This window comes from Sinocyclocheilus rhinocerous, unplaced genomic scaffold (assembly GCF_001515625.1).
Source record: "Sinocyclocheilus rhinocerous isolate Xijiao unplaced genomic scaffold, SAMN03320098_v1.1 scaffold958, whole genome shotgun sequence".
NCBI lineage: Eukaryota > Metazoa > Chordata > Actinopteri > Cypriniformes > Cyprinidae > Sinocyclocheilus > Sinocyclocheilus rhinocerous.
In genome coordinates, this window is record NW_015650342.1 from 382,445 (window position 1) to 395,367 (window position 12,923).

Genomic DNA, 12,923 nt, shown 5'->3' on the forward strand with positions numbered 1-12,923 from the left:
TGGAACAAATCCAACAGAAAGACTCTTATTTATTATTTCTAAGATACAAGGCACAATAGCATCAAAAACCTGAATAAGTAGGCGTGCTGGAAAAATGTCAGTTTCAGATGTGGTTGGTTTTAACTTCATAACCAGTTTATGAAGATAGTCTATCGAGATAGTTTCAAAGGCATTAAAAGATGAGGTAGAAGCCGAAAAAGAGGAAGGATCATAATTTATGGTCCTCACCCATAAATCACACCCATAAACCACACCCATGTTGTTCCACACCCATAAATCTTTTGCAAATTAAGTTTTAATATTTTCTCCTAATTTTTTGTCCTTTCATGAAAACTCCAAACTTTTCAATTAGTTCTCCACATGACGTGGTCATGTCTCTTCAGAAAATATTTGGTCATATGACTCGCAGTGTGGTTGACACTTTCTGTGTGCAGAATGAGGATATGAGTTTGTTTGCTTGATGAATGATGTAGAAATCATAGAATAAGGAAATGTATTCTGATAAGTGACTTTATCATGTGTCTTTTTCTACAGCATAATATTTAACGGTGTCCAGTCATCAAACTTGTGTAAAAGTAGATACCTACAGTATATGGAAATAGTCTCAAGTACCTAATGTAAATTTTGATATTGATTATAAATTTACTTAAGCATCAAAAGTAAAAATAAAATCTAAATAATGTGGTCTATGTTAGGATATGTAAAAGTGTACTCAAGAATTGCTCTGGTATGTGTTTCCCCAAAAGCATCGTTATACACTACATAACTATTAAAATCTGAACAGATTTTAAAATGCTAGGCATCATACACTTACCGACTGAAAATCACACACTACCAGACTTTAAAATCATTCTGATCACAACGAACTCACACAGAAACATGTGTCTTGTTGTTATGCTTGACAAATGAAAACAATGTGTTCTAAAATAATCTCAAAATATTCTCTGACTGGATGGAATCATAGTCTGAAGCGGGGCGTTTCCTCCGAGGAGGCAAGGGAGGAAGTGTCTCCTTAAAATATTGGATGAGAAAATAAATTCTTAGTACAAAAATAAAACAACGCCAATATTACAAAATATAACATTAAAAAGTGTATAAATCTTAATACACTTAAGGGGGGGGTGGATTGGGGGGCACAACTAATTTTAATATTAGAAACAGTAGTAATATTACCTATAAAATAATAAATATATTACCTACTAATGGTATTAGTTAGTTGCCACACATATTAGCCTATGTATTTTTAAGCTATGATTCTCCCACGATTCTGAAAACAAAACAGACAACCAAATAAAATATGTAATTTACTTAAGTTTCTGACAAAATGCTTTATTAATGTTATAGTAAATGAGTCTATTTAAAAATATTTATTAATTTAAACGAATTAGCCTAATGATGTAAACAATCATTTTAAATAAATGAAGATAAATGAAGACTTGTTTCGTTTTGTTTCGTTTTGAATCTCTTGTATGAATGATTCAGACATCAAATACATTTAACACTCACTGTTCGCCACCTACTGGAATAATGTAACATATACAATCATTATTTGCAGCGTATCATTACTTTCAAAGACCCATTTTGATCGCGGCTCCCGCAACATCAGAGTCTACATCCGAACTTTAAACTTTTATCAATACTTTCGTTATTATTTAATGTTTGCAACACAGAAATGTAGCCTATTGTGCAAGTAGACGGTTTGTGAAGCTGTTTCAAACATTAAGCTTTACATCACATGATGAGCGCTGCTCTCTCTGGATCAGCGGCTGCGCAAAAGTAGGTTTAAATATTCAGATGTAATTGTGATTTCAAAGGTTTAATAGACATAGCAGAATCACCGTCATTTAGGAATAAGGTTGCGTGTGTTTGAATCAAGATCGCAATCTTTTAATGATTAAAGGTGCATACATAGGCTATAAGGCTCATATGTATTTTTCTAGCCCATGTCATATTTGTACTAGACCTCAAAAGTAACCAGGGCCCAGGCCCGGGCGGCCCCCCCCCCCGCTTCCGCGACCCATGCCAACAGCGACACCAGCATGTAAAGTTACAGCGGGAGTCTGCATCTCTCTCGCCTCCCCTCAGCCCATTGAGTTTTAACAGACCCTCTAAAGCGTGCAGTGAGTTTGCTGAGGGGTAATTGAGAATGAATGGGAGAAGACAATGCCTCCATCACGATATGATTGGATATGACTGGTTATGTTCGGCTGTGATTTGTTCATTTGATAAATCCCACATCTTGTGTTTGTTTGCTTTCACAAATCAGTCTGAATGAACAATATAATGGCGTTAATGGGAAGACTAATTAAAAAACTTAGATTTAGGCCCAATCCCAATTCTATTTTATACCCCTTCCCCTTCCCCTCCGCCTACCCCTTCCCCTTGTCCCTTGAAACAGAGTGTCAAGGGGTAGGGGTGAAAATATTCCCCTAAGAATTGGGACACCACTACTATGCCGTCACACGTCATCATACATCGTCTAGCTCCTGGCGGGCTTGCCACATTAACTTCTGGCGGGCTTGCCACATTAACGTTGCCTGAGGAACGGTCGGCTTACTTGACTCGGGAACGGCCGGCAGATGGGTCCCGGATCGGGATCGGAAGCTCTCCAGACACCGGATGACTGCCTCCTTCCAGCCGAGGTTGGTGGTGTCTGGGAGATCCGCGGGACGATGGTAGGTTATCCCGATCCGAAACAGCGTCACGAGGGTTTCTCCCTCGAGCGAGATGCGAAAAACAAACGCGGGTAGAAGGGGTGCCGCTTACTGTCACTTTTAGGTCTGGAATTCTGTCACGGTCGGTGGTAGTCTGAGGAGCGCAGAACGAGGAACGAGGAGACCAGGAGTACAAAACAAAGGGATTTATTCTTGTCACAGGGAATCACACATAGCACGAGGAGAAGACATCAACATACAATTCCAGACATGGGAGAACTCAACGGGCTAGAACTAAATAGGGTAGATAAAGAGGGGCAGACAGGTGATGGGGATAACTAATAACAAGGAACAGGTGATACTAATAATATGAAAAGGAACTGGAAGGACCAAATAAGGAAAACAGGAACTCAACGGGAACGAAGGGCTAAGGGGTAGAATTGGGATTGGGCCTTAACCACTTTGTTACATCAAAATCTGCCTTGAGTTATTATTTTGGAATAAATGTAAAATGCTTAAAAACACTAACTTGATGAGATTCATATTTGGCGTTAATAAATAGAATATTGATTATGTTGGTAATGTAAAAATATAAAATAGATTTTCTTTCTGATAGTAATGTTTATTTAATCAAGAAAATGTGACTGGGACATGAATTTACATTTGACTGGCTCTGATTTTTGACAGCTAGCGTCAACTTGCCCAGACTGAAAATCGGGGCAAAAATCTGGGCAAAAGTTTTTTATTTCAGCCTTTAGCCAACTATGGTCACAAGTTTCATCATTACAAAAAAAACCAAAATAGTTACGTTTCCCAAAACCACAGTTCCAAAGAACTATGCTCTTGGGCAAAATGTAAGAAACATTGTTTGTAAAATATGTAAGAATATTGTTTTATTACTAAACTGTTATTAATGTGTTTTTCAGTTTGTTTATCAGTTGTGTATTCAGATTCTTACTTGTCTGATGTTTTGTAAGTGTTACTTTGTGTGTTTACCATCAAATAGCATGTGTTAAATGGTGTTTTAATGACAACGAATTGGTCTTCTGTGTTGTGCTACAGATGGATGTCATGATTGAACAACTCTGTTAGAAGTAGTTCATGTCAGCTGGAAATTGTTGAAAGGATTTTGTCTGGCACGTAGCTGGCAACTGTTCACAAGAGCTTACAACCTGATCTAGTGCTGATCTCTGACCTGATGTAATGAGATTAACTCCACATCCAGTGCATGAAGTCAGAGGTCATGCTGGATGGAGATTGCGCTGCTGTAGGATCCTCAGGGATCACACCGAATCTCATCTGTGACATCCCCTAGCCCCGGTGCCAGATGAGTGTTATTTGATACAGGTCCATGAAATGTGCAAAAGATAAAACCCACCTGACTTGACATTGCGCCCTATATTCATTTGTTATTTCTGTAAATAGTATTTGTAATGCTGTACCACCTTCAGCGCCTTTGTCATCACTAGCTTTTCAGTGCTTTATTCACACTTTATTCACTATGATAAAAAGTCATGATAACTTTCCTAAACATTACTTTTCATCTGGCTTAAATAAGATAACAATCTGTCTGCTTCTCTATATTTATCTGTACACAATTAAGAACACTTAACTATAGCTTCTCAAAAACTGAAACAGCAGTCTGATTTTTATTTCTCTAATTTCAAATTGAGGTACTATCAAGTAAGTGGTATGAGCTTATTATTGTAATTAACATACATATTTTGTATGCAATTGTTTTCCCCCCAGAGAAACACCAGTCAAGTTTTTGTGTTCATGCTGATCAGTATGTAAAGATAAGTAATCATTAAAAATAAGTTCATCCAGCTAAAATCATTAGATTTTTGGATATGGTGGTGGTACCCGTTGTGCATTGTGGAAAAAATAGATGCAGTTGCATTTTTACTATTTGCTGTTTGTCAGATTTTTTTTTTTTTTACCTAAAATAAATTTTTTTGGTTATCACCATTTTTAGATTTGTATGTTAATTATTTATACATCCCTAAGCAATAATGAAGTAAGTATAAAAAAACATGCAGCACACCACAACAGATCTGCAAACAAATAAATGACTGACAGCCCAAATAGCCAGTTAAACTGCTGCGCTGACAGGCCTTGTCTGCCATTTTGTCTGTCTGTTCTATCTGACATCCCAACGTTATGGTAAAAAGGTGTTGTGATGATAAATGAAATTAAGATACTAGATATCCGGAGAGGCTAGTGAATGGGTTTCTTTCCCAAAACCAGCCAGTAATCAACAAAATAAAACAAAAAAACAAGGTTTGTGCTTGTAGACTGCATGAACAACAACGCTTGGAAATTTTGAATGATCATCCAAAAGCAAAACATCTCTATGTTTGCACTAGGGCTGTGCAAAAAATCGAATGCGATTGTCATGCGCATCTCGTCAGTAAAGCCGCTCCTCTGATTAGTAGTAAATCTCCAGCACGTGCTTTCAGATGGAGCGGCATTTACTACACAGAGCCGTAGTTCACTGACAAGCTACACAAAATCGCGTTCAAAATCGCAGGTGATTGCCGAAAAATGCCGATTCATCGCTGAAAGCACGTGCTGGAGATTTACTACTAATCACAGGACCGGCTTTACTGACAAGATGCGCATGAAAATCGCATTCAATTTTTTGCACAGCCCTAGTTTGCACAAAGGAAAGAGATAGAATATCTCTAGATAGATAGAATATAGTATGGTGGATGTTAATTGATTTAATCATTATGACATTGACCTTCATTCATTTTATGTAATTTGTTCTCTCCATTATGCACAATTTCACTATTTTCTCGTCTTCTGCTGTTACATTTAACTTATAATGTTCTATATAACATACTAATCTGATAATAATAGCCTGAACTCACATTCTGTTATTATCGTTAATACTGATGAGTGTATGTGTATGTGTGTGTGTGTTTAGTCTCTTCAGTGTCGTGCTGGAGCTGGTAACCAAAGATCGAGATGTCAGCGGGCAGTCAGGTGGCAAGCCGGGCGGGTTCGATGTCAAGGCTTTACGAGCGTTTAGAGTTCTGCGGCCCCTCCGTCTGGTGTCAGGAGTGCCAAGTGCGTCACCATCTTTACCCAGCATTCACAGCCAGAACACCCTGATAACATGCTGATAATATTTGTGTGTGTGTGTGTGTGTGTGTGTGTGTGTGTGTGTAGGCTTACAGGTAGTGCTGAACTCCATCATTAAAGCCATGGTTCCTCTGCTGCACATTGCTCTGCTTGTACTCTTCGTCATCATCATCTATGCCATCATCGGGCTGGAGCTGTTCATCGGGAAGATGCATGCAACCTGCTATCTAAACGGCACGCGTCAGTGTGTTCTCACATTCATTAGACTAATTTATAAACAATACTTGTTTTGTTTTGAAAATGTATTTTGCATTACACACACACACATACACACACACGCGCGCACACGCACACACACGCACACACACGCACATCAAAATGCATCAAATAATGGGTCTTAAAGATATTCTAACCAGGGTGCTCATACACACAGTACATAAATGGCACCATTTCCTGAGAATGAGCCACATATTTCTCATTCTCCACACAGGTGCATTAGCAGAGGAGGACCCAGCTCCCTGTTCTCTTACTGGTCATGGGAGACACTGCCCTCTCAATGGCACTATGTGTAGGGATGGTTGGCATGGGCCCAACAATGGCATCACAAACTTTGACAACTTCCTGTTTGCCATGCTGACTGTCTTCCAGTGTATCACCATGGAGGGCTGGACTGACGTGCTGTACTGGGTGAGACTCGCAATGTCTTCCTGTCACTTAAATGTTCACTGTCGCTGGCATTCTCTTTGCTTTTTCCTGCTGGGAGCATCCACTTCCGCTCTAAGCGCTTTTCCATGACACACAGAGAGCTCAATAGATGCTAATGAGATTGACCCTCTAAGACTGAAGGGACAAAGTCAGAACATGTCAGCCTCTTCTTATCAGTGCTGGATGAAGTACAGATACAATAATAAAGTATTACTCAAGTGAAAGTAATCCTTTTAAATTTTACTTTTTTAAAAGTACAAAAGTACTTGATTTTTTAATGTACTTAAGTATTAAAAGCACTGATCAATATACCATGTTTATTTATTCTGCATTTTTATATACTTAATCCTACAATAAGGAAGAGTAGTAGATGAAGAAACTTAATATGTATTGATCTGAAAATAAGCAAACATTTTATTTAATTACCAAAACATACTTTAATGTAGTAAAATTTAGGTGTTCCCTATCGAACAGAACACCAGGGACTGGCGCAGTTTTTTCCCCAGAAGTTCACAATGAACTTCCACTATTCTAATTTTGCCACCCTCACCTCCTTTGACGGCGCTGAAGAAAAGGGATATGGCAAGCTCCCCCTCTGGAGGAGGCGGTCGCTGCACATCTATTAATAATAATACTAATTTATTATATTTATATAGCCCTTTTTCTAGGCACTCAAAGCGCTTTATATTGTGAGGGGGGATCTCCTCATCCACCACCAGTGTGCAGCATCCACCTGGATAATGCGACGGCAGCCATAGTGCGCCGGAATGCCCAGCACACACCAGCTTACTGGTGGAGACAAAGTGATGAAGCCAATCAGTAGATATGGGGATTGTTAGGAGGCCATGATGGTCAGAGGCCAGTGGGCAAATTTGGCCAGGATGCCGAGGTCACACCTCTACTCTTTTCGAAAGACATCCTGGGATTTTTAATGACCACAGAGAGTCAGGACCTTGGTTTAACGTCTCATCCGAAGGACGGTGCTTGTTGACAGTATTGAGTCCCCATCACTATACTGGGGCACTAGGACCCACACAGACCACAGGGTGAGCACCCACTGCTGGCCTCATTAGCACCTCTTCCAGCAGCAACCTAGTTTTCCTTGGAGGTCTCCAGGCTCAACCCTCCTTAGCTTCAGTGGGCAACCAGTCTTGGGCTACGGGGTGATATGGCTACCACAATTGCGCAGGCAATAGCCACCTTTGGCTAGATTTGAAGGAGATCAAGGACACAGAGAAAATCGCCTTCCTTGACTCCCCTGTCTCCCCTAAGCGTTCCAGCTGGTTCAGGTCACCAGATGGCTTCATCTTCCCAGCAGCCTGCGAAGCTCTCGCTGTCTCCAGCTCAGCCTTGGCCAAAATCAGAGCCTGGGGGGTGGTGTAGCACCCTGAGCCACAGAAGCCATCTCGATCTCTATGCAGAGAGAAAAAGAAGAGGGCCAGGTCGTGCTGAGGCCGGACCGCCCAAAAAGAAGTCTCATGCTCACTGTCCAATTCCCCGTTTAGCTCCGGGCGATGGAAGCGTTGTTCATTCTGTAGCCATCCTTCCACATTTACCCGAGCAAATTACCACTGGAATAGCGGAACCACATACTCAAAATATCAATACTATGAATGTCAGTTCCCTGCCTCCATGCAGCGACCTGCCACTCGGAAATCTCAGACCACTTGCCGCCCGGCTCCAGGCTTGGGAAGCCATCCTGGGCATGTCAAGCTGGGTTCTGCAGACCACAGAATGAGGCTACAATTTGTTCAGAGACCTCCTCGCTTCAGAGGTGCTTTTTGACAATTCACATGTTCTCCAGGCTAAAGTCCAAAGTCTGTTTGCAGAGGGAGCCGTAGAGATGGTTACCCCAGTGAACAGCGAGCTTTTACAGCCATTACTTCCTTGTTCCCAAGAAAGGTGGTGGGCTCAGGCCCATCCTCGATCTTGAATGCCTGAATCAGGCCCTAATATAGCACCCGTTCAGGATATTAACTTTAAAGCACATCCTTGAGCAAATATGCCCAGGGGGCTGGTTTTTATCGCTGAATCTGAAAGGTGTTTACTGTCACATCCAGATAGCCCCTCATCACAGACCATTTTTGACATTTACGTTCAAGGAGGTGGCTTATCAATACTCAGTCCTCCATTTCGGCCTGTCTCTGGCGCATACACTTGGTGAAGTGCATCGATGTGGCTCTTTTCCCCTCTGAGGCAGATGGGAATCCCCATTATGGGCTGTCTTGTCAACTGGCTGGTGTTAGCCAGATCGGAGCTGGAACTTCTCACTCACAGGTCGCTGCTGCTCAGTCACCTGAAGCCTTGTGTCTCCCAGCCAGCGAGTAGTCTGCCTGGGCACAATTATTGTTTCGTCCCAGATGTGGGCCTGAGTCGCGCCAGAACACTCACTGATAATTCAGCAGCTAAAGGCGTTGTTCCAGTTCTGACTCAAAGCCTGTATACCGTCCCACGGTTGGTGCCTGGGACATCTTCACCTCAAAGTTATCCACCGCTGCATCAGTGCCGTGGCCCCTTGTCTTTGTCTGTTTCAGACATGCGTCCCATTGGGACAGACCTCCAAAAGGAAGGTAGTCAGGACAGATGCCTCCAAGGTTGGGGAGCTCCCGTAGAACCGGGCCTGTGTCAGGTGACACTCCCTTTATAGGAGGGTGAGACACCTCCTCCTATGGGCACAGTGCAACCTGCTCTCACTGAGGGCAGTTCACGTGCCCGGCAGGCTGAACCAAGGTGCGGACATGCTGTCCAAAGGCAATGTAGCTCCAGGAGAATGGAGACGACTCCCCCAGACGGCTCAAATGATCCAAGTTAATTCAGCTCCTATTGGCAGCTCCTTGGCCAATCCCATTGAGGACGGTTTTCCTCTCTCAAGCGAGAGGCATGATTTGGCATCCCTGGCCCGAGCTGTGGAGGCTTCATGTCTGGCCCCTTGATGGGAGTCTTTACAGCTCCCTGTGAGAATGACTAACACCTTTTTGGAGGTTAGAGTCAGGCACAAGTCATCACCTTTCTAGCTCTTCCTAACCCAAAGGAAGAGTGGGGTCCCAATTTACTCTTAGAGTGAATGTTGAGTGCTCTGGCTACTTTCTGCACTCAGAGCAACTCGTTGTATGCTTCAGAGAGTGCTCTAAAAGGCTGCCAATCACGAAGCAGGATAGATTTCTCTGGATAGTTGACACTATAGCCCTGGCTTATGCCACAATGGGCTTACAATGTCCTATTGGAGTAAGGACACACTCCTCCAGAGGAATGGCCTCCTCCTGGGCTTGGCCCAGTGGAGTTTCAATTTCTTTGCCATCTACCTTCACCAGATTTTATAACTTGGACGTCCCTGCCCTTCAGGTACAGATTTTTTCCCTTTAATTTACCTAATCCGCTATATTAGTGGAAAAGGTCTTGTATGTAGACCCCAGCCTAGTGGCTTGGACCTCATGATTGGCTCATGCCTTTTAGTTGCCCTCATTATGGGCGCTCTGGGGCTGGGCTCACAGAGCGGCTTTGTTCTTCACTTGCATATAGCACGGTGCAATTGGATGCATTTCCCATTAGCGTTTAACACATCGGTAGAGACTATTCTAAAGGGAATGCTCTGGTTACTAATGTAACCTCGGTTCCCAGAGATAAGGGAAGGAGTGTTGCGTAAGCTGCAGTGCTGCTCGCGAGTCAATGAGTGTTGTTATCAGTCAAAAGAGTCTGATGATTTGCACTTAGAGCCAACTTATATAGCAGTCGGCTCCACCCCTTTTGGCGGGCTGAAGCACCATTTGTTTGTACAGCTCGTGTACCACGAATATGGACAGACAAGGCTTCAGTATCAGAGTAAACAGGAGTTTACCACATAAGCTTTCAATGCTACGCTTGTTTCCTTAACTCAGGGAGCCAAGGTTAGGTTAGTAACTGGAGATTAGTAACTGGAATGTTTTATCAATTGAAATGGCATTTCCAGCAGGGAATATCCATGGTAATTAAACTGCATTATTTTATCTTTGCATTATTCATAGTTTTTACCCACAGTTGCCTACCCTGTAGAAACTGTGACAAAGTATTTCATACAATGGAAAAATTTTTAAAAAGCTTAAAAAGCTTCAATGTTACCAAAAATTTAGTTCACAAATAACTGACAGTCATGACCTATGTATGATAAGATTTTCATTTAACATTATCAATACTGAAATTCAACTTTAGTAATTTACTTTTAGTGCCATCGGTGTCATGCACATTGTAGATTAGAGAATCTCCTTCTTCTTGGCACATATTGAGTGAACAATTCAGTGAATCGTAAAACTCCAGGCTTTCTCTAACTGGATCATTGAATTGGTCAGTTGTTGTCTGGAGAACAGCTGTAACTGAATCTGTCACGTTCCCCTTAAGTTTCTGGATACATTTTTAGTTTGTTCTTCTTTGTCCCTGTGTTTAGCTCCTGTCTCCTTTGTTCCTGTTTCCAGTTTGTTTCCTTAGTTACCAATTAGTTAATTAAGTAATCTCACCTGTGCCTTATTTTACCCCTCTTTATCCTGTGAATATATTACCCTCAGTTTTTTCAATGTTAAGGCCCCGATATACTTCAAACGAAATCGAAGAACGAACTGAAATTATGTCATTTCGAACAAAATCAGGCCGAAACGAAGTTCGTTTTGAGTTCGTTTTGGCAGTTCGAAACAGCTCACCAAAGCGAACTTTTTGGGGGAGTTCGTTTAGCCTCCTAAACACCTTTGAGCTACCATCGGTCTGTGGCGATTATGCAGTCGGTGGGTGTGTTCTGGAACTCCGCCTTCTTTGACGTGCAATTTTTTCCCCCCGGTTCGTTTCTCATTCCACGGAGGCCAGACAGGAGGACACATCTCCGCGTCTATCTTGCGGGCTGTGCACGGTTCAATCTTGAATGTTTCAGCCACACTTTGTTGCGTGGCCCCACAAGCTAGTACTCAGAGTGTCAAGGCCAGTCTCTCCGTAGTGGAAATCTGTGTACTGTGCGTTTTTGCATGTTTCATATATGGCGATACCCTTTTCAAGGCATCGTCAAACCGTGTGGCGCACATTCTGAAGTATGAAAAATGCACTTCCTCATCTGTGCTCCGCATTTGCTGAATAAAAAGGGCAAACTCGCCATCATTCTTTCTGTTTTCGTTAAGTGGACGCACATACCATCTACGTCGCTTGTTCTTGTTCTTTTTCTTTGCCATTGAATAGATCAATGCTACTGCCAGATGTTTACGAAACTGTTCTTCTCTCACAGCCACCATCGTTGTTGTGTTTAGGGGGTACACGCGGGCGGCGTGACACATGTTTACAACCCCGCCTCCAGCAGCGCGGGGGTGTCGGAATGTTCGAAAACAGTATACCGTCGCTTAGCCTTTTCGAACTTCTTTTTGCCCCTTAAACGAAGAATGAAAAAGAACTTTGTTTGAAGTATATCAGGGCCTTTAGTTGTGTAAGTTTACTGTTATGTGTTGTCATCTTCTTTGTTTTTGTTTTCAATAAAGTTTAGATTCCTCTCCTCTTCATGCCTGACCTGCCTTGATCAGGACGATTCAGTTCCCCAATGAATCATTCAGAGTGATTTGTAAACCGATTTAAAGGATCAGCTCTTTGATGAATCAGGCATTGCTATCACGTCTTGAGCGGGCATCAGATTCTTTGGTGTCAAATAATGAGGAACGATATGTTTTTATAAAATGTAGTGGAGTAAAAAGTATGATATTAGGCTTTGGAATGTAGTGAAGCAATACAAAAATATCAAAAACCAAAATAAAAATACTCTCATAAGATTCTTGAAAAAAGTTCTTCATTACAGTAACAAAGTAAAAATTACTTTCCACCACTGCTGTTTATACATGAGGCTTCAAATTACACAAAATCTAAATAAATAAACTGTAAAAGTCCAGTTGCAAGAGCACTTTACAAAAAAGGTTCTACATGTCAGCATTACTTACTACATTAGGAATGTTTCAGCTTAATATTATGTATAAAAATAACCCTTTAGGTAACACTTTAGATTAGGGAACAATATTCACTATTAACTAGGTGCTTATTAGCATGCATATTACTAGTATATTGGCTGTTTATTAGTACTTATAAAGCACATATTAATGCAGGACTAGATCCCTTAACCCTAGCTAAACATAACTACTGTAACAAACCTTCAAACCTCTGCCTTACTTATTATCAGTAATCAGCATATTAGAAGTTAATTGAGGGAAGACTCTTAGTTAATAGTGAATATGTGTTCCCTAATCTAAAGTGTAACCAAATACTTCTTTCCATTGTTAACTGAGAGCTGTGGTATGAGCTGATGTTAATAAATGCAACCTCACTGTAAATTATTACATGAATGCCTTTATCACAAAGATTCAGTTTAATTTTTCAATTCACACATATTCTTTCATGCCTTGTAAGAGTCAAAACCATCAAGTTAGTTTTAACATTATGTATTTCACCAAATTCTTAACTATCATTACGTATTAATGAATAAAAAAA

At 41.3% G+C, this 12,923-nt stretch overlaps 1 protein-coding gene across 1 annotated transcript in view; it reads left to right on the forward strand.

Annotated features, from left to right (window-relative positions):
* LOC107711792 (voltage-dependent L-type calcium channel subunit alpha-1D-like) overlaps positions 1–12,923 on the forward strand; it is a 112,774-nt gene that overhangs the window by 30,979 nt on the left and 68,872 nt on the right. Inside the window, exons 5-7 of the mRNA XM_016516842.1 lie at positions 5,584–5,726; positions 5,829–5,981; positions 6,232–6,428. Coding sequence (XP_016372328.1) covers positions 5,584–5,726; positions 5,829–5,981; positions 6,232–6,428 — 493 coding nt within the window. The remainder of the gene's footprint in view (positions 1–5,583; positions 5,727–5,828; positions 5,982–6,231; positions 6,429–12,923) is intronic.